General features: G+C 41.5%; 2 protein-coding genes across 10 annotated transcripts in view; both read left to right on the top strand.

Annotated features, from left to right (window-relative positions):
• The first annotated feature begins 681 nt into the window (after positions 1 to 681).
• pdl1 (Programmed cell death 1 ligand 1) lies at positions 682 to 6,202 on the top strand. Of its 3 annotated transcripts, XM_014138756.3 has the most exons (7): positions 684 to 905; positions 1,169 to 1,351; positions 2,418 to 2,477; positions 3,037 to 3,387; positions 3,621 to 3,899; positions 4,503 to 4,616; positions 5,769 to 6,195. In XM_014138756.3, exons 3-7 carry the CDS (start codon positions 2,423 to 2,425, stop codon positions 5,792 to 5,794), a joined length of 825 nt encoding a protein of 274 aa, XP_013994231.1. In that variant the 5' UTR covers positions 684 to 905; positions 1,169 to 1,351; positions 2,418 to 2,422; the 3' UTR covers positions 5,795 to 6,195.
• Positions 6,203 to 19,300: 13,098 nt separating this feature from the next.
• Positions 19,301 to 23,005, top strand: part of LOC106568439 (guanine nucleotide exchange factor subunit RIC1) — a 114,113-nt gene continuing 110,408 nt past the window's right edge. For 6 of the 7 annotated variants that reach the window (XR_014380213.1, XR_014380211.1, XR_014380212.1 and 3 more), the window contains exon 1: positions 19,302 to 19,980. Coding sequence is in view for 2 of the 7 variants with exons in the window: in XM_014138769.3 (XP_013994244.1) it covers positions 19,840 to 19,980 (141 nt within the window). In the remaining 5 variants the exon portion in view is untranslated. Of the gene's footprint in view, positions 19,981 to 23,005 lie in introns of all 7 variants that reach the window. The other variant, XM_014138770.3, reaches the window with a different exon arrangement.

The following is a 23,005-nucleotide window of genomic DNA, read 5'->3' on the forward strand; positions in this document are numbered from 1 at the left end:
TTATTGAGTAGGCAGATAAAGCATTTTTATCCAAATAAATCACTTGTGCATGTGTGAACACAAACTCCTATGCAAAACCGAAATATAAGAACAGTTAACATAGAAATAGCACACGTAGAATAGATCTACCGCTTCTTAGACTTGCTTTCAATGAGAATGGCAGATCAATAACACATATTTAACACATAATAACACATATAACACATATTATGAATTTGGTTGGGTCCAATGCAGCCATTTTTATCTCAATGTCAAATCATTTTTGGGTAACAGTTAAGTACCTTACTGTGATTGTTTTCAATTAAAATTGTAAAAAATAAACAAAAATAGCTTGTTAGCAAAGAACAATTTCTCAAGCAAGAATTGTGCTAGGACTTTCTGGGAGTGGTCTGAGCTGGGAGGGGAAAACTCAAAACTAGCTGTTTTTGACAGAGAGGTTTAGAACTTTCTTTCTTACTGATCTGTTCACTAATTTGTCCAGGCAAGCCAAAACAGGCTGACATTTCAAGAATCGTTTCAAACGGCTCTTACATTAAAAGGGCATTATCACAATTTTCACAATTTCACTGTATTATTCCAACCGATATATAAAACACAGCAAATCGCGTTTTTGACTGCACTGGGCCTTTAATAAATAACGTATGGAAATAAACAAGGAAGTAGTCTGGGCTGGGGTGTTTCTTTGCTGTAGTGGGTATTTTGGTTCATTGCCTGAGACTATCATAATAGACTCCTAGGTTTACCCCTTTACCGTAACTTCAACGTCCTTCCTTGTTGAGTAAATAAGGGGTTAAACAACTTTTTCTACCCTGACAGTAAAAAGTGTGTAATTTTGGGAGGGATTCGATGATTTCCTCCTTTAGCTTACATTCGATATTACAAAAACCCTACAACTATTTTGCAAGGTGAAAGGAGGATTTTAACCATAAATGACTCTGATTAATGTTATCATTATGGCCAGGACTATTTACGACAAAAATGAACAACAACAAATGAAGAGTTCTGTATAGAGGGAGATCATTTATCCAGATTCCACAACCGTACTCAATCCCAACCTCCTTTTTTATCAGGAATTCTCCTGGCCCTAAATGATAATAGTGTTTATGTTTATAGTGATCATTTTGCAATGGCAAATGTTATACTAGGTTATTCACCTCTTTGTTCCCAGATAAGTATATGAGCAAATATCGCATGCACAGTCACTATCAGGAAACTGCTCGGCTTTCACTGGAGGATTTCGACAATTACAGTAGAGGGAGGATCGAGAGGAGGTGGCAGACTAAAAAAACAGAATATATGACTGATGTGATGTGAGAGAAACTCTGAAAGAACAAGCAAGACTTCAGCAAAGGTAGTACAACACCACATTTAGTGAGTGCTTTAACTTCGTTTAGTTTATGTGCCAATGTTTTATTGCTTTGTTTTAATCAATTTCTATTATTTTAAAGTTTTTATTTGCTTATCAGAAACTTAAACTTGATGATATATTGTGGAGACTAATAAAGTTATGTTGAATTTACTTTAAGGATTTCTTTTTTTCTTTTTATCCTATAATATATTTGTCTCTGCCAGGAAATTTTGATTGACTTGCTGAGAAAGGCTTTCCCCAATCCACTACTTGGGTTAAATAACTAAATGAATGTCCCATAATAACCTATTCACTGTAGCAGAAAAGCTCTTGTTATGTTTCAGTATACCCTCTGTTATACACAAATGCATTTACCATGGTTTACTATGCTGCTGTGATAAAACCCTCAGATGGGGGATTGATTTCCATGATTTGGATGTATTATTCTGATTGATTGAAAGTGGAATCTATGACATCAGAGCTGCACTGAACCTGGTGTTATTGACTCCATTTATTTACACCCCCTGTTCTTAACCAGAGAGAGCCTGTACGTACATGATGCAGAATGGTACCCATGATCAGTAGTGGTGTTATTTTAATATATATTTTTGTCATTAACCAGATGCTCTTATCCAGAGCAATTAGAGTTAACTGCCTTGTTCAAGGGCACATTAACACATTTTTCATCTAGTCGGCCTCGGGGATTCAAACTAGCAACCTTTCAGTTACTGGCCCAACGCTCTTATTAACTGCTAAACTACCTGCTGCCCTATAGGAAAGTAAAATGCTCTATTTCTGCCAGTGCTGCTGACTCATACCAGTCTGTTCTAATCAGGAGATAAAGTTAGACTACACAGCAACAAATTAATACATATTCTTTCATGCCTTTTCTCCATCGCATCAGTTGCTGAAGCACCCGAGAACCAGTTCAGACCAGACTTATCCAGTAGTTCTAGTGTGCCAATTTCTGTTTTATTTCAAAGGACTGACTCATTTTTTTATTTAACTCATGACTCCACTTACAAAAGCTATTGGTTGCCAAATTTCAAACATGTCATTCCTTCTCTAGGTCAAATGGAGCAGACTTTTCTCTTGGTTTTACATGTAGTCTTATGGCCAACTCTTGCAGGTATGTCATTCACTTTTGAAAGTACATTCACGATAATACAACAGACTCAAAGACACATTCATATTTTTTGTCCATTGTTTAGAGCACACTTTAGCCTGGTTATTGTGACTTCTGACTGACCGTTGGATATCTGATTTCAATATGGATGATATTCCCAATGTTGCTAATCTATCTCTGATCTCTCCCTCCCACCCCACCCTCTCTCTCCCTCCCACCCCACCCTCTCTCTCCCTCCCACCCCACCCTCTCTCTCCCACCCAACCCACCCTCTCTCTCCCTCCCTCCCACCCTCTCTCTCCCTCCCACCCCACCCTCTCTCTCGCTCCCACCCCACCCTCTCTCTCCCTCCCACCCCACCCTCTCTCTCCCTCCCACCCCACCCTCTCTCTCCCACCCACCCCACCCTCTCTCTCCCACCCACCCCACCCTCTCTCTCCCTCCCTCCCACCCTCTCTCTCCCTCCCACCCCACCCTCTCTCTCGCTCCCACCCCACCCTCTCTCTCCCTCCCACCCCACCCTCTCTCTCCCTCCCACCCCACCCTCTCTCTCGCCACACAGCCTTGTTCACAGTGGAGGTGGACAGTCTCTCACATGTGGCAGAGTTCTACGGTGATGTCACCATGGGCTGCAGGTTCCAACCTGGGAGCTGGGACCCGAACCTGTCAGTGATATGGCAACGGGTCCAGCCTCTTCCAGATGTAGAGGTGTACAGGCTGGATAACGGACAGGAGAACCTCACTTCTCAGAATTTCCAGTACCGCGGCAGGGCACGGTTGGTGTCGGAGGAGCTGACCAATGGCTGGGCCAAGCTACATGTGTCCAGGCTGAGGATCAACGACTCTGGGGTGTACAGATGTCTTGTGGAAATGGGGGGAGCTGATTATAAACAGACCACTTTGACTGTCAAAGGTGAGTTAAAGCTCTTTCATTGCAATAGCACAGTACTGTAGTTTTTATAAGCAGTCAATCAATATTAGGTAATGAACTTGTCTGAAAAAAATGTGGTAACATTTTACTTTTTTCTTATACGACACTGTAATTACACTGTATTCACATGTTACATATGTAGTTTAACCACATTATAAGTACTGCATTGTAATAGAGTTGAATGTTTTATCATTCTACTCTCATGTGTCCTTAAGCTACCTATAAGACTATCATTAAAAGCATGCAGAGACGTGGGGGAGGTGAGGTGGAGCTGGCCTGTGAGTCTGAGGGCTATCCTCTTGCCACAATCAACTGGAGAGACAAGAGTCTCAGGAACATCAAATCCAACGACACCGTTGTGAAAACTCCAAACCAGCTTTTCCATGTCACCAGCAAAATAACGGTCAAATACTCTGAGAAAAACAACTATACATGTGCCTTCGTGGAGAAAGGGGAAGCTCCAAAGGGTCCATCAGCCAGGTTTGACATCCCAGGTATGAAGTGGGTGAATTTCCCTGTTTGGTTACACTATTTGAAGGGCATCTACATAAGGACTTCATAACACATTCATAACTCATACATAACACATTTATAAGCAATACCGTGTGACATTATAGCGTGACATTATAGTGAAAGCGCAACAAGGTCTATTTAACCTGGAAAGTGGGGGTTGGAGTGCATAGATGTGTTGTTGATAAGGTGGGTGCTTTCCTCAATGAGCATAGTGCTGTAAAGCGTTGGTGTCGTGGTGATGTTTTCCCTTCCATTCAATGATTCACTTTGTAGGCGTCATAAGTCAATGTGGGGAAAAAAACATGGGCTTTGAAGATGGATAGCAGATAGTGTATACATTTTTTCATGAAGACCACATTTGTGTCAGAACTTCTACCAATCATTGTTGCTTAGTAATGGCACTGTTTTAAGTTTGACCAATTTCTGGAAATTCTCTTAAACCCTTTTATCTGGTGTAATATTGTTCTCTTTCCTAAATGTTTTTTTTACGTTTAGAAATTTTAACGAAGAACATAGGCAGTATTATATACAGTTTATGATGAAAAATAAAATGGTTTCACTCTCCCTATCTTTTTTACTCACAGATGAAATACCTGTGATTGAGAGTAAACCTAACACCCTTTCTATTGTATTGGGCACGACATTGACGGTGGCTATGATCATTGTAGCTACCATCTTCGGGTATCGCAGACAGAAAGGTAACATACACTTAACTTTTCTTCAGTTCTTAATTGATTTGCACACATTTTTTTTATCTCAAGTTTGCTACAAGGAGTTTCCACTGTTTCATGTTGCCTGAGATAGACAGCCTAGAGAGGAAGTATGTACTTTAACCTCTAAAGGTGTTACTGATGTTGAAGCCAGAATGATCGTGTACTGAGTTAGTGTGAGACTGGAAAAAAAAACATCTGAATCTTGTGACAATGACTTGGCATGTAATGACTTAGCATGTGAGAACATGAGTGTGTGCTTTCTAAACCAGTCTGAACTGCCACATGTGGAAACACCCCCCACAGTTTGTTTTTGTGTTGGGGGGGGGGGGTTCACATGTTGTAAATCATGTGGATGGTTTACTACTACTACTACTAATAATAACAACAATAATTTATTACATTGGTAAAGCACTTTTCATTTAAATTTAAACAAGAAAAATCTCAAAGTGCATAAAATAAAATTGAAAGAATATTTTTTTTTTTTTTCAACGAAACAAATATATCTAACCATATCATGAAAGCAACAATCAAATTCTAGTAGGAAGTGTAGTCCAGCCGATAGAGATGAGTATTAAGGCCAGCTTTAAAAGTCCCGGCAGCCTGATATAGAGCTAGTCATTCCTTATTTTTAGAAAAGTCCCCTATCAGTCTCAATCTCTATCAAGTTTACAACACAGGAGGTTGGTGGCACCTTAATTGGGGAGGACGGGATTGTGGTAAGGAACAGTCAAAAGAGGATCCTTGGGACGTCCCAACTCTGACGACACCACATTTAAGTTGAAATTTAAAAAACGGTTACGGTAAGGGATATGGCAGGGTAACACTAACACTTGTGGTAATGGCTGGAATGGAATAGTATGGTATCAAATACATGATTACCATTATTATGAGCCATTCTTTCCCTCAGCAGCCTCCTATGGTTTATACTTATAGTTTTACTGCAATAGCATTTTGAGAAGTCAGCATGTTAAAAACCAAAGAGCGAGAAAGAGGAAAGGAAAGTCCCAATCTTAGACACTAAAAGTGTTACAAAATGGCATTACGACTTTCTAAGCAATAACATGAATTGGTTCAGCAGGACATCTCATGAAACATTTGGACTGTAAACTATAACCCGCTTTTATGTTCTGTTCACAGGTAGGCTCAGGACCCTCAAACTCTAACACCCTCCTGGGCTCAACAGAGATGTGACCTCTGACCTGCCTGGACCCCTTGCGGCAGCTCCAACTGGTCCTGGTGATAGACTGTTTGTGACTGTCAGTGACCTGTACCAGGAGGCAACAGAGAAAGACACTCCTCACTGAGACTGTAAACTCTGCCATGAGAGGACTGAGAACACAAAAGACTCATGGACACACATACACTCACATTGACTCTGTCAATGAAAAGTTTAATTGTGTTACATTTTCTGTTAACTAAATGTGATGCATCCGGTTAGCGTCTCCACTCACTAACAAATATGTTAATGAGAGGAAGCCCAGTTGCCGGCAGTGGGAGAAGATGGAGAGAGATGGATTTTGGCCGACATTGCTAATTTTCTCATCGATTAAACAGTTGATCTCCATACAGTTTTCTGTTTCCAAAACTATAATCTGTAAAAAACAGAGTGGATTGCATTTTATAGACTAACTTTTGCCAACAATTGTTTTCTTTAAATGGCGTTGTTTAGGAGTGCAAGGGTGAATTGAGTACTTCACAGAGTAGGCGTTCCCTCAAGGAAATATGTAAATATATGCTAGAATGTGCCAATAGGATCTCATTAGCTCGCTCTTGGCACTGCCCACCTCCTTGCTTGTTCTGCCCACTATGATTCATTTGCACCCATTGGAAAGACAGGCTGTGGTCTATCTTGGGTTAGTTATAAACATCTTTGTCTAGGCCTTCTCATAATGTCATCAAAAAGCATTGCTTCTCTTTCACTTAGAACTAGAATGGTCCATCTACAGAAGTTATTATGTCAGGTGCATTAAAGATGCACTATGCAGAAATCGCTCCGCCATTTCCTGGTTGCAAAAATACTAATAGTTCGCCTAATTTCAGTTTATGTGACAAAACAAGTTCTCATTGTGTAGAGAATCATTGTACAATCTAAACAGCTGTGAAATATATTTTCCAGAACCAAAAATATTGTATTTTCAGCTGTGAGAAGCTGGTGTACAAAACCGAAAGTAAAAGACTCAAAAACAAAACTTCAGAATGGGGAAGCATAGAAATAGCTCATATAGAACAGATCTACAGCTTCTTAGACTTGCTTTCAATGAGAAAGACAGATCTATAATGCACATTTCTATGTGAATTTGGTCAGGTCACCCAAAAAGTTACATATTGTAGCTTTAAGTGATGCTCTGTTTTGTGTTATTTACTAGATTTTTTCGTTTCATACAACTTATTGGAAGACTTTTGGCACTCTGAATGCCTAGGTCCTATGGTCATGGTTCGCCATTGCACTTACTTCCTGTTTATCTTGTACCGTTACTAAGTGTAATACAGAGATAATAACATGTTTATACAGAGATGTCCAACTTTGGGAGATTTCATTGAAAAAACAGTTCCCTTCTATGCTTCCCATGAAACCCCAGAAGGTAAATGAGTGATTCCAGCCAGTTTAAGTATCGCTCATATTAACACAGTTGTTTACTGTGCTTCAGGTATTTGATACTGTTTGATACTCATTATGAGTCGAACCATTTGATGACTTAGACCTTGTGACCACACAGTTTCACTTTCTGTCTGTCATATGGCAACTCCACAGTGAGACTGGATTGAGTCAGTCCATTGCACAATTTCCTTGAAAAAAAACTTTGTCTATAGACAGGAAAAGACGGGTGGTGCTGATGGGAAATGCTGATGATGTTTCCTGCTTAATGAAATATCTCGGTCATCAAATTGAAACTCAGTCATCAACTCTGGTCTTTTTTCTATTTCACATAAGATCTGCTCACTAATACATTGTAAAACATGATAATGATTGGATGCTATTCGTGACAGTCTATACCTCGCAAAATCAAATCTGGACCCTTAAAACCAATTGCACAGTTTTTTTTCCTTCTTCCCCTCTAATCAGGGATTGATTTAGTCAAAGATGATGGACATATTGACCAGCTACATTTTTCCGTCCTAACACTGGGAGTTGTTGTCCACAAAGCGACAAGGCGCGCTGTCTAGCTTTCGCCTATCCTTTCTTTGGATTGGTGAATACATCTCATTATTGTGATCCTTTTTAAATATTCGATGAAGGTTGTTGACGTCAACCGCCTGTAATCAATGGAAAGAGATGCTATGCTACTAGCCTTATGCCATAAATATGCATAGCCATCTCGGGACAACACCGATATGAAGTTTTTTTTTTACTTACAAGTTGCCAGGATGTCACGTGTCCTACTATATCAGTACACTAGTAACAATAATACATTTTCGGGGTACCAAATTCAACACTCTCTCATTGACCTCCATAAAAAAACTCCTTGCTTGGTGGGCGAAACAACGAAACACTACCGAGTTGGGGCTCCCTCTTCCTATTTCTCTCTGATTTAGGCCTGCAACACCAGGTGGGTGCAATTAATTATCAGGTAGAACAGCAGTGCTCCAGACCTCCACAGTAGGATTTGAATACCGCTGGTCTATACTTTGTTACACAAGGAAACAGACAAGGATTTCCCAGTGGTGGTGCTGAGTGATTAGTGCTTAAAAAATAAATAAATATATATATAAATATATACAGTGCCTTTGGAAAGTATTCAGACCCCTTAGAGCTCAGCCACATCCTGTTTCCATTGATCATCCTTGAGATGTTTCTACAACTTGATTGGAGTCCACCTGTGGAACATTCAATTGATTGGACATGATTTGGAAAGGCACCTGTCTATATAAGGTCCCACAGTTGATAGTGCATGTCAGAGCAAAAACCAAGCCATGAGGTTGAAGGAATTGCCGTAGAGCTCCGAGACAGGATTGTGTCAAGGCACAGATCTGGGGAAGGGCACCAAAACAATTCTGCAGCATTGAAGGTCCCCAAGAACACAGTGGCCTCCATCATTCTTAAATGGAAGAAGTTACGAAATGCCAAGACTCTTCCTAGAGCTGGCCGCCCGGCCAAACTGAGTAATCGGGGGAGAAGAACCTTGGTTAGGGAGGTGACCAGGAACCCGATGGTCATTCTGAAGGAGCTCCAAAGTTCCTCTGTGGAGATGGGAGAATCTTCCAGAAGGACAACCATCTCTGCAGCACTCCACCAATCAGGCCTTTCAGGTAGAGTGGCCAGACGGAAGCCACTCCTCAGTATAAGTCACATGACAGCCTGCTTGGAGTTTTCCAAAAGGCACCTAAAGACTCTCAGACCATGAGAAACAAGATTTTCTGGTCTGATGAAACCAAGATTGAACCCTTTGACCTGAATGCCAAGTGTCACGTCTGGAGGAAACCTGGCACCATCCCTATGGTGAAGCATGGTGGTGGCAGCATCATGCTGTGGGGATGTTTTTCAGTGGCAGGGACTGGGAGACTAGTCAGGATCGAGAGAAAGATGAACGGAGCAAGTACAGAGAGATCCTTGATGAAAACCTGCTCCAGAGCACTCAGGACCACAGACTGGGGCGAAGGTTCACCTTCCAACAGGACAACGACCTTAAGCACACAGCCAAGACAACGCAGGAGTGATTTCTGGACAAGTCTCTGAATGTCCTTGAGTGGCCCAGCCAGAGCCCGGACTTGAACCCGATTTAACATCTCTAACACTTAACATACAATATGTATTTTACATTGATAAGGAAGGTGAAATCTTATAGATAGTGGTTTTATAATTTGATTATACTATACATAGAAAGCATAAAAGTAATTTAACACCTTTTAACCTTTCTTGGAGTATGCAGCATTACTAGTTATTGTTTATGGTCCTCTCATGATAAATATTATTATCATTATTTAATACTTTCGGGGATTACGTAGATTACATGATGTAGTTACATTTAAGAAGGTTAAAGGGGCAATCAGGAGATTCGTTCATTTTTGGAATTATAAATTAATGATATATACACATTGATTCTTGAAGAATATAACTTATAAATCCCTCATGAGCTTAGTTCAACTGTCACACTCCATGAGAACCCAAAATATAAGCTTGTTTTACTCCAACATTTGTAAACAAAGTAAATATAAACAAACACTATATAGCTTCAAAACATGGTTAAAACTATCATTTTTATATCCTGGATGGTCTGTCCTTGCATCCGTAGCTCTGTCTATGCATTTGAGAGAGGTTACATCTCTCCAGCCCTGAGCTTCTTACCAAAACAGTGGTGAGGAAATCACTTTGTTATTGTTTCAACTGCCTACTACATCGCACAGTTCAGGCATGATCTGATTTATCTCTAAAGAAACTGCAGAGCAATGTGCACATTGAGCTAAAAAACGAATTGAAATCAAGTAATTGAACGATGTCAGTCAAAGAGTTGTTAAAAAAATGAAAAATAACTGACATTCGATACACCCGAATTCCAACATGGAAACTCTGGCCTCTTTGTAGTGGTGATGGGTTGTTCGCGAACAAGTTGGCTCTAAGAGTCGACTCTTGTTGGTGAACATTGGGAGCCAGCTCAGATATCAGAAGAGCTTAATCTATTTATAAAAATATAAAAAAATTAAGATATGAATAATCAAAAGATTTAAATGAAATTTTGAAATGGACCCATCATCCATGTCTTGCCCACACAATCAAGCTGATTGTAAGAGATGCTCTGAAGGTGATGAAGCCCACTGTTGACAAAGTGAAAGCAGCTGTGGAATACTTCCACAGGAGCACAGTAGGTGCTGAAAAACTAAAGTCTACACAACGCCAGATGGGGATGCCTGAGCTGAGGCCTAAACAAGACTGCACTACAAGGTGGAATTCAACATTTTATATGTTGAAGCGGTTTCTTGAGTCAAAGGATGCCATCATCTCTACCCTGGCCATTGTCAATGCAACAGTTGATGCTCTGACCCAAAAGGAATGGGAGGTGGTGGAGGTGTGCAGGAACCCATTGAGCAGGTCATTGTGGAAATCAGTGGAGAGAGGTACAGTATGCAGTTATTACTACATCCTTATTTAATCCAGTATTATACAGTTGAAGTCGGAAGTTTACATACACCTTAGCCAAAAACATGAAACTCTGTTTTTCACAACTCCTGACATTTAATCCCAGTAAAACTGTTTTAGGTCATTCCCAGTGGGTCAGAAGTTTACGTACACTCAATTATTATTTGGCAGCATTGCCTTTAAATTGTTTAACTTGGGTCAAACGCTTCAGGTAGCCTTCCACAAGCTTCCCACAATAAGTTGGATGAATTTTGGCCCATTCCTCCTGACAGAGCTGGTGTAACTGAGTCAGGTTTGTAGGCCTCCTTGCTCCCACAAGCTTTTTCAGTTCTGCCCACAAATGTTCTATTGGATTGAGGTCAGGGCTTTGTGATGGCCACTCCAATACCTTGACTTTGTTGTCCTTAAGCCGTTTTGCCACAACTTTGGAAGTACGCTTTGGGTCATTGTCCATTTGAAAGACCCATTTGCGACCAAGCTTTAACTTCCTGACTGATGTCTTGAGATGTTGCTTCAATATATCCACATAATTTTCCTACCTCATGATGCCATCTATTTTGTGAAGTGCACCAGTCCCTCCTGCAGCAAAGCACCCCCACAACATGATGCTGCCTCCCCCGTGCTTCACGGTTGGAATGGTGTTCTTCGGCTTGCAAGTCTCCCCCTTTTTCCTCCAAACATAACGATGGTCATTATGGCCAAACAGTTCTATTTTTGTTTCATCAGACCAGAGGATATTTCTCCAAAAAGTACGATCTTTGTCCCCATGTACAGTTGGAAACCGTAGTCTGGCTTTTTTATGGAGGTTTTGGAGCAGTGGCATCTTCCTTGCTGAGCGGCCTTTCAGGTTATGTCGATATAGGACTCGTTTTACTGTGGATATAGATACTTTTGTACCTGTTTTCTCCAGCATCTTCACAAGGTCCTTTGCTCTTGTTCTGGAATTGATTTGCACTTTTCACACCAAATGATGTTCATCTCTAGGAGACAGAATGCGTTCCTTTCCTGAGCGGTATGACGGCTGTGTGGTCCCATGGTGTTTATACTTGCATATTATTGTTTGTACAGATGAAAGTGGTACCTTCAGGCGTTTGGAAATTGCTCCCAAGGATGAACCAGACTTGTGGAGGTCTACAATTTGGCTGATTTCTTTTGATTTTCCGATGATGTCAAGCAAAGAGGCACTGAGTTTGAAGGTAGGCCTTGAAATACATCCACAGGTACACCTCCAATTGACTCAAATTATGTCAATTAGCCTGTCAAAAGCTTCTAAAGCCATGACATAATTTTCTGTAATTTTCCAAGCTGTTTAAAGGCACAGTCAACTTAGTGTATGTAAAGTTCTGACCAACTGGAATTGTGATACAGTGAATTATAAGTGAAATAATCTGTCTGTAAACAATTGTTGGAAAAATGACTTGTGTCATGCACAAACTAAATATCCTAACCGACTTGCCAAAACTATAGTTTGTTAACAAGACATTTGTGGAGTGGTTGAAAAACTAGTTTTAATGACTCCAACTTAAGTGTATGTAAACTTCCGACTTCAACTGTATATGTATATGAGCAGTAGATGAGAATGTAGTATCAGTAGACAAAACATGAACCTGAACAAATAAGTTACTGTGCTCTCTTTTCAGCTATGTGACAGCCTCAAAAATTATGCTCCTGTGTAAGGGTCTGCAGCAAATCACAGCCAGCCGCCAGAGAAGCAAATGTAACCACAGGACATGTGACAGAGTTGATGGACACCCAATGTTCATCAATGGACAGAAAGTTCCACAGAATGGAATATAATCATGTGCTTTCAGAAACCGCTGCACTTGACCCCAGGTTTAAGAAGTTAGCCTTCAGTGATCTAATCCAAGATGGATCATCTAATCCAAGATGGCGTAGCAGTAGGACGTGTGTGTTTGTCCTTGTCTTATCCCGTGTAAATAGCCGGTCTTCTTCGTATATATCTTAATCTCATTTTCTATCTACGAACTAAATATACTTTCCTGCAACCCGCCTCACCCAATGTAGTATGGATCTGATATTTTTATTCCTTATAACTGGAACTTCCATCAGGAGCTAGCCAGCTAACTAGATACTAGTCTTTGTTAGCCACGGCTAGCGGTCTTCACCTTTTTCTCGGTCACCAGCCAGCCAGCCTTAGCTCGGACAACACCTGCCTGTCTGCTCGGCGCAATATCAACCCAGAGCAGATTGGACTGCATCTCTCTACCAATCACCGGATTCCTGCCGCTCTGGATCATTACACCGGATCATCACAGCTAGCTAGCTGCAAACGAGTGGCTACTGTTAGCTAACGCCTCTGTCCTGAAGCAAGCACCAGCTAGCCTTGTGCTAGCCTCGAGCTAGGCCCATATACCAGCTTATTCTAGGGCTACAACACCTCCTTTGCCAATTAGCCTAGATCCTTTATTGTCGACACGGAGCCCCGCCGATCTATCACAACTGGACTGCCGACATGATCGCCCGATGTGGTCTCAACAGGCTATTCTGTTACGATGTCACCGAAGAACTATCTACTAGCCCCGGCCCACTAGCTTTTCTGAACGCTATGCCCCCTGCTCGCCTAGTGTAGTAGTGACTACCACCTATCGCTGCTCCTTTGACCCTATGATCACTCGGCTACACAGCTGATGCCCCCTGGACTGCTTCAATAACATGGAACCTAATTTTGTTTACCTGTCGGCCCCAGTCTCAAACTCAGGTCCTGTATGTACCTAACTGACCCGCTCTGCCCATTCATTGCCATTTACCAGTTGATGTCTTAGCTCTCCTGATCAACACCTGTGTTTGCTTTATGCCTCTCTCTAATGTCAATATGCCTTGTCTACTGCTGTCTTGGCTAGTTCTTATTGTTTTATCTCACTGTAGAGCCTTCAGTCCCGCTCAAAATGCCTTAGATAGCTCGTATGTCCCACCCCACACACATGCAGAGACCTCACCTGGCTTAACTGGTGCCTCCAGAGACGAAACTTCTCTCATCGTCACTCAACGCCTAGGTTTACCTCCACTGTAACCGTAAAAGCCTTGGTTTCATGCATGTTAACATCAGAAGCCTCCTCCCTAAGTATGTTTTATTCACTGCTCTAGCACACTCCGCCAACCCTGATGTCTTAGCCATGTCTGAATCCTGGCTTAGGAAGGCCACCAAGAATTCTGAAATTTCCATCCCCAACTACAACAATTTCTGCCAAGATAGGACTGCCAAAGGGGGTGGAGTTGCAATCTACTACAGAGATAGCCTGCAGAGTTCTGTCATGCTATCCAGGTATGTGCCCAAACAGTTCGAGCTTCTACTTTTAAAAACCCACCTTTCCAGGAACAAGTCTCTCACTGTTGTCGCTTGTTATAGACCCCCCTCAGCCCCCAACTGTGCCCTGGACACCATATGTGAATTTATTGTCCCCCATTTATCTTCAGAGTTTGTACTGTTAGGTGACCTAAACTGGGATATGCTTAAAACCCCGGCCATCCTACAATCTAAGCTAGATGCCATCAATCTCACACAAATTATTAAGGAACCTACCAAGTACAACCCTAAATCCGTAAACACGGGCACCCTCATAGATATCATCCTGACCAGCCTGCCCTCTAAATATACCTCTGCTGTCTTCAACCAGGATCTGCCTGCGTCCATAATGGGTCCGGGGACAAACGACCACCCCTCATCACGGTCAAACGCTCCCTAAAACACTTTAGCGAGCAGGCTTTTCTAATCGACCTGGCCCGGGTATCCTGGAACGATACTGACCTCATTCCGTCAGTAGAGGATGCCTGGTTATTCTTTAAAAGTGCTTTCCTCACCATCTTAAATAAGCATGCCCCATTCAAAAAATGTTGAACTAAGAACAGATATAGCCCTTGGTTTACTCCAGACTTGACTGCCCTTAACCAGCACAAAATCATCATGTGCCGTACTGCATTAGCATCGAATAGCCCCCGCGATATGGAACTTTTCAGGGAAGTTAGGAACCAATATACACAGGCAGTTAGGAAAGCAAAAGCAAGCTTTTTCAAACAGAAATTTGCATCCTGTAGCACAAACTCCAAAAAGTTCTGGGACACATGGAGAATAAGAGCACCTCCTCCCAGCTGCCCACTGCACTGAGGCAAGGAAACGCAGTCACCACCGATAAATCTACTATAATCGAGAATTTCAATAAGCATTTTTTTACGGCTGGCTATGCTTTCCAACTGGCTACCCCTACCCCGGTCAAAAGCTCTGCACCCCCCACAGCAACTTGCCCAATCCTCCCCCATTTCTCCTTCACCCAAATCCAGATAGCTGATGTTCTGAAAGAGCTGCAAAATCTGGACCCCTACAAATCAGCTGGGCTAGACAATCTGGACCCTCTCTTTATAAAATGATCAGCCGCAATTGTTGCAACCGCTATTACTAGCCAGTTCAACCTCTCTTTCATATCGTCTGAGATCCCTAAAGATTGGAAAGCTGCCGTGGTCATCCCCCTCTTCAAAGGGGGAGACACTCTAGACCCAAACTGTTACAGACCTATATCTATCCTACCCTGCCTTTCTAAAGTCTTCGAAAGCCAAGTTAACAAACAGATCACCTACCATTTCGAATCCCACTGTACCTTCTCCGCAATGCAATCTGGTTTTCCGAGCGGGTCACGGGTGCACCTCAGCCACGCTCAAGGTCCTCAACGATATCATAACCGCCATCAATAAAAGACAATACTGTGCAGCCGTCTTCATTGACCTGGCCAAGGCTTTCGACTCTGTCAATCACCGCATTCTTATCGGCAGACTCAACAGCCTTGGTTTCTCAAATGACTGCCTCGCCTGGTTCACCAACTACTTCTCAGACAGAGTTCAGTGCTTCAAATTGGAGGGCCTGTCTTCCGGACCTCTGGCAGTCTCTATGGGGGTGCCACAGGGTTCAATTCTCAGGCCGACTCTCTTCTCTGTATATATCAATGATGTCGCTCTTGCTGCTGGTGATTCTCTGATCCACCTCTACGCAGACGACACCATTCTGTATACTTCTGGCCCTTCATTGGACACAAACCTCCAGATGAGCTTCAATGCCATACAACACTACCTCCAACTGCTCTTAAATGCAAGCAAAACTAAATGCATGCTCTTCAACCAATCGCTGCCCGCACCCGCCTGCCCGACTAGCATCACTACTCTGGACGGTTCTGACTTAGAATATGTGGACAACTACAAATACCTAGGTGTCTAGCTAGACTGTAAACTCTCCTTCCAGACTCACATTAAGCATCTCCAATCCAAAATTACATCTAGAATTGGTTTCCTATTTCACAACAAAGCATCCTTCACTCATGCTGCCAAACATACCCTCGTAAAACTGACTATCCTACCGATCCTTGACTTCAGCGACCTCATTTACAAAATAGCCTCCAACACTCTACTCAGAAAATTAGATGTAGTCTATCACAGTGCCATCCGTTTTGTCACCAAAGCCCCATATACTACTCACCACTGCGACCTATATGCTCTCGTTGGCTGGCCCTCGCTTCATATTCGTCGCCAAACCCACTGGCTCCAGGTCATCTATAAGTCTTTGCTAGGTAAAGCCCCGCCTTATCTCAGCTCACTGATGACCATAGCAGCACCCACCCGTAGCACGCTACAGCAGCCTTATTTCACTGGTCATCCCCAAAGCCAACTCCTGCTTTGGCTGCCTTTCTTTCCAGTTCTCTGCTGCCAATGACTGGAACGAATTGCAAAAATCACTGAAGCTGGAGCCTTATATCTCCCTCACTAACTTTAAGCATCAGCTGTCAGAGCAGCTTACCGATCATTGCACCTGTACACAGCCCATCTGTAAATAGCCCACCCAACTTCCTCATTCCCATATTGTTATTTATTTTTTTGCTCCTTTGCACCCAAGTATTTCTACTTGCACATTCATCTTCTGCACATCTATCACTCCAGTGTTTAATTGCTAAATTGTAATTATTTCACCACTATGGCCTATTTATTGCCTTACCTCCCTAATCTTACTACATTTGCACACACTGTATATAGATGTTTCTATTGTGTTATTGACTGTACGTTTGTTTATCCCATGTGCAACTCTGTGTTGTTTGTCGCACTGCTTTGCTTTATCTTGGCCAGGTCGCAGTTGTAAATGAGAACTTCGTCTCAACTGGCCTACCTGGTTAAATAAAGGTGAAATAAAATAAAACAAAAATGCCAGAGCGATTGATGTGGCTCTTCAAAGAATAACCTCAGTAGCAGGGAGGGACAGCCCAAGCAGTCAGCTGGCTCAGGCACCAGGGCACCAGGAAGAAGAGGGATCAGATGGAGCAGAAGCACCAGCAGTAGTGCCACAAACGTCTGCTGTTTGGATGCTATTTGACGAGAGAGGAACTGGGGATGCAGCACGAAGGAATAATGGAGGTCCAATATATACATTAAAAAATTATACTTTAAATGCAAATGTTTAATAGCATTCTTTTTCATAACAAACCAATGCATTTTTAAATACATTGTGGTTAAGGTAGAGTATGATTTATTTTAATAAGTTAATTAGAATTGTTTTAACACACCAATCATAGTCAAACTATCGCAAACTGTTTGACTTGAAAAAAATACAAAACATATTTTTTTTAAAGAGCCGTTTGCGAGCCAAAATAGCTGTCTCTTTTTTGTGAGCTGAGCCGAACGAGCCGGCTCACTATAAACAGACGGAATGCCCATCACTACTCTGTAGAGTTCCGACTTTCCGGCATGAAGATCACTGACGTCATCATTTGGCTCGTATATTTTCGAGTTCCCAGTTGTCACGAAAGCACCAATAACTGACAACCAAAGAATCCCTATTTTGGTTCTCCCATGGAAAAGTCTGGGGGTTTCCAGTGCGTCAAACCACTAACCTTAAAAATATATTTTTTTTGGGAAGTAGAGAGCACACACTAGTTGTCATTTGTACAATGCTAAACTCAAGAGGGAACATTGAACTACAACATATGGCCAGTAATCGATCTCCCTACATATGCCCATGTACTGTAGTTTATGTAACCCATGGTAACGTGAATCATCAGATCTAAGACATCTGTTTTATCTTTTTGATGCTTTGTCCCAGGGGGTGAATTCCTACATTTCTGTTTAATTATTGTGTGTCTAGGTTGAGTGGTGAAGGAAGTTACTGCTGTGCAGCCAAATATCAGAAACTTACATTGAGACAAATATTACTGCACAACCCTTATTAGGTCCCTCAAATTATTGTTATTTCTGTTGAAAAGTAAAGTGTAATGACGCACTTCAGTTAGAATTTATTTCGCAGTTGTTCGATTTGAAGAAAAATACACGTTAGATGGTGTAGAGAACTTGTCAGGTCAAATCAAATCAAATTGTATTAGTCACATGCGCCGAATACAACAGGTGTAGACCTTACAGTGAAATGCTTACTTACAAGCCCTTAACCAACAATGTAGTTTTAAGAAAAATAGCTAAAAAAGTAAGAAATAATTAAAGAGCAGCATTAAAATAACAATAGCGAGGCTATATACAGCTGGGTACAGGTACAGAGTCAATGTGCGGGGGCACCGGTTAGTCAAGGTAATTGAGGTAAAATGTACATGTAGGTAGAGTTATTAAAGTAACTATGCATAGATAATAACTGAGAGTAGCAGCAGTGTGAACAGACAATTTTTAGGGCCTTCCTCTGTGGTACTTAATTTGATACAAAGTATATAAATGTGAGAAAATATAACCAGAAACACTCATTCTAAGTGCAACCAAAGATTACATTGAGTTACAGTACATTCGTTTCTCCACTGCACTGTCGGAGCTAGAAGCACAAGCATTTCGCTACACTCGCAATAACATCTGCTTATCACGTGTATGTGACCAATACAATTTGATTTACAGTCTCTCTTATGCAAGCCTCCCTTATCACCACCAGAGTGCAGCAACGAGCCATTCGGGTGAGTTCGTAAATTCACTCTGGAGTGCCAAAGTGGAAATACAGAGCTTTTTTTTCTTCTCGGTTGTCCGTTCGTATATTCGGGGCGATCAGAGCGCAAACTGAGGATGATCCGAGCGTCATGACCTCAATGGCAGCCAAGCACCCAAACTAACTGGCTAAAGTTGCCTAGTTTGCTAGCTACTGCCAGACACAAATGAGAGGAACACCTCACTCTGGACATTTTACTCGACCTAGCAGAGCTGGTTAGAGTGTTTTCTTGTTATCTAGAGGGTTAGTGACTGTAACTGTGTTACGACAACAATTTAATTTCGTTTTTAGGCGATGTTTACTTGCACCTGTCATGAACCAATTTTAGGGCGTTCGTAAATTCCTTAATTTACTATTCGCTCGCAAACCAGAGTGCTCTGAAATTGGAGCCGATTACCACTGAATACGAACGCACCCCAAATGTGAAGTTCACGAGAAAATTACGTCAGATGTCTCGTTCTGCGCAAACTTCTGCCACGTTCAAAACAACTGAGAACTCGGAAATCTCTGACTTCAGATCGTTCAACACATATGAGAACCCGGAAAAAAAACTAACCTCGACTCGACTGGGAAAAATCGTTTTGAACTGTTATCCAACTGGGAACTCCAAGTCGGAAACTCGGACATTTTTCTAGAGCTCCAACTTTCCGACCTGAAATGAAGATCACGGACGTCATGAGTTGACCTCGGTTATTTCTGAGTTCCAAGTTGTCTTGAAAGCACCATTCACACGGGGCAGAGGCCTCTTCGGGGATAGTGAATCGGAGTGAGGATAGCAAACATAATCGCTAAAGATGGCGACGGAGAGAGGCACTGAAGAGAATACTGCATGTATTATCGTCATCGCTAAGCAATGTTTTTTTTCTTAGATAGGTGGACACGCAAAATACCGAGAGCTTTTAAGTTGAAGTCCCGTGTGCGTACATGATTTGTTTTTCACTGGAGCGCCCAAGTTCCATGTCAAGTTAGCGGTGTTGGCTAGCTAGCCTGGTTGGATTCTCAATCGGGACTAATGTCGTTGGATTGCAAATAGATTTTATGAGCGATTAAATTTGCTACAAACTGTCCATGAAGCTATTGGACAACATCGTCTCTTACTTTGGAATACAGCCAGCCAGCCATTCAACAGGACCCGCGACACGGCCAGAGTTGAGTCGAAGTGACTGACCGTCATGTATTTTTTAACTGGCTGGCCTCGGAGGCTACTTTGTCCACTGAAAAGTGAAGAACAACCGTTTCATGTTCAACCCAGTTCCCAGAGGTTTTACTTCGCTGTATTGTCCGAGACTCAACTAAGCGTCTGGTTTAGTCGGGTAAGCACCGGAGGAATTACCGACGAGCTGGCTAGCCGTTAAGGTTACCTAGCAGTTGTTAGCCAGTGATCAAGTTGGATAGTTAAGTTTGGTCTGTGCACTTTGGTTGGCGCGTCACTGACTTCTTAGTTCATGGCACGGCATTTAACTAACGTTAGCTGTCATGCATACATGCATTTGGAAAAATAAAACACAAAACAGTACCACCTGTTTGTTAACAGCAAAGTGTTAGTTAGTTACACACATCAATGTATTCTGTTCAGTATACGTTAAATGTATGTGCCAAACTACATTAGCTAGCCAGATAAAGACATGGAAAAAACACAGCATTTGGGACTAACAATTTACTGTAATGTAGCTAACTTTAGCTATATGAGGAATATGTCAAAATGTAAGAATACTGTAATCTTCAATCATGTACTGTCAAGTATTTAGGTGGGCTTACTATTTATTGTAAGAGGTGCAAATCAGAGCCATAATATAGAGCTTTGGCACAAATTCCTTCACTATCACTGGGTGGCACGTGACGTTAAAGTTGAAGGAGAGGGTTGTTATTTATTTTGACAACGTGTAAGTTACGCAAGTTGAGTTACCATGGACTTCAGCCTCCATGTTCGTCATTCTTCTGCACATATCCTCTCCCATATATTTAGAACAAAGAGAGCCTCTCACACGCGTGTTGAATCCTCTGCTTTGAGTGAAAGGAGTCACTTGGTGCTTAGGGCAGTTCACACCGTACTGCCACTTCATAGGTCCATATTTTTCTTGCCCCAGGGCTTCTGTTGATATATGATCTCTGGGGCTTTGTGACCCCAGGGGCAGACTTTCATCAAGGCAAAAGATAGCAAAGAAAATCTCCATATATTCACTACATGGGTGAACTTTGATTAAACTAGGCTATATATTGTTTTTTTTCTGTGATACATTGGTTGTTTTTTCTGTTTAACAGCAATGCAGCTTTCATTTTTAATCTGGTGTCCACATAACATCTGCAATTAGTTGTCAGCTGTGGAATTATCTCTGCATAGTAGTAGTCAATGACTGCATAAGAGTATAAACATCAGTGCTGCTGCAAATATAATAGCTGTATGTAGAGTAGAATTAGACAGGGAAATAAATACTGGCCTAGATTTACACTGTCTAACAGGAGGTAAGTATCCTGTTGTATGTACTTCCAGGATTTTTTTTATTTAACTAAGCAAGTCAGTTAAGAACAAATTCTTATTTACAATGACGGCCTATCCCCGGCCAAACCCTAACCTGGACGACGCTGGGCCAATTGTGCGCCGCCCTATGGGACTCCCAATCACCCTGAAATGCAATGCCTTAGACCGCTGCTTAGTACAACATAGCTAGCTACTCAACCAACTCTCGACAGCTAACAGGCAGCTGTTTCGTTAAAAAATGAATACATTTTTGTGATTTTAATTATGTTGCTTGCTACGCTTGTTATCTAGTTTGGCCAGCTGGTTAGTATCAACAAGGGCTCACTAGAAATTCTATCTAGTGAGCAACAACATTAAAGCAGCTTGCCAGTTTGTTTACATTAGCTACAGCAGGCACAAGTCAAGATACTTCTGCCTTGTGGCCTTGAGTATTTTATTTTATTTTAAATGTTTTAAATTTTATATTAACCCTTCCACCCCCCCTCTTTGGAGGACAGATATCGTTTAGTTTTTTTACAGCTTTTTTTGCTACATTTTACATATCCATTTTACATATCCATTTTACATACATGGTACTTTTCTATAAAGCAGTCACATAACAATAATACATTACCAAACATCAGCTCTTTAATCCCGCCCCTCAGACACTCTCGTTTGGTTTCCATGTGCCATATATTTTTCAATTGTGCTGTGATGTTTTACATTTTTTTTATCTTTCTAATTGTATCTTATCCACAGATTGTGAGCTATTGGTGAAAACCTTTCCTACGAGTATTATATTATTTACTGACTGACTATGGCTTTCCAGATCGCCCGACATTGCTATTTGTAAGGTTAATTTTAAGTGTGTGTTTATAATTTGTTTTAACCATTCCTGAACCTGTGACCAGAAACCAGCTACATAGGGGCAATAACAGAATAAATTATCTATTGATTCTGTCTCTTCGCAGCAAAATCTACAGAGCTGAGATTGTTGTATGTCCCATATATTTAGCATTCTGTTGGTGGGAAGAATTTAATATAATTTAAATTGAAAAACTCTGTGTTGAATCAAGTGTAGTTTTTTGTACCATTTCATAAACCATATGCCATGGAATCAGTACATCGAAAATCTCTTTCCATTTATTTTGTAACCTGTATTGCGCAGTTGTCAACATTTTTGTACTCAGATGAAACTGGTGTATTTTGCTATTTATGCCAGTTCCTTTCAGCCAATTTGTATCTTTAATATATTGCAGGCAAACAAGTTCCATACCTTTTCCACTTGCCGCCTCAATTTTTGCTGCAATCAGTTGCTTTTAAGTTTATAGTCACTAGTACTTCATAGCAGTCCACATAAAGACATTGTTGAATAGTACAGGGGTTATTGGGAAGTTAGGGAGGTCAGGAAGATGCCTGTAAAAAAAAAAAAAAATATAGAAGAAAATCCCCCGTTTTTTGCTTCTCCGATGGAATTTCACTTGAGCTGTTTAGGAATGTTTTCCTCCAGTTCTGACTGCATAAGATATGGCCTACAACATGAATGGGTTGTGTAGAATATTCACGTGCTAGGCCTATGTAAAATGTAATGCATCTAACTGTAACATTTGCAACAGCTTTCTGAAAGTATATAGGCTGAAATAACTTGTCAAATAGTCATAACATCAACAACCTAACAGATGGTCAATCATGATCCTGTGTGTGGTTGTGCATGTCGTCTATATGGGTCTGTTCATGTAGATCAAGAGTCTTTCCCTTTCCTGAGTGGGTTACCATCTGCTGTGTTTTAACCTTCTCAAGATCTAATGGCACTACCAGACTGAGACGGGGGGGCCAGTCGCTACCGGACTGAGACGGGGGGGGGGGGCCAGTCGCTACCG

The sequence above is a fragment of the Salmo salar genome, chromosome 13 (assembly GCF_965601325.2).
Source record: "Salmo salar chromosome 13, fSalSal1, whole genome shotgun sequence".
Taxonomy (NCBI): Eukaryota; Metazoa; Chordata; class Actinopteri; order Salmoniformes; family Salmonidae; genus Salmo; species Salmo salar.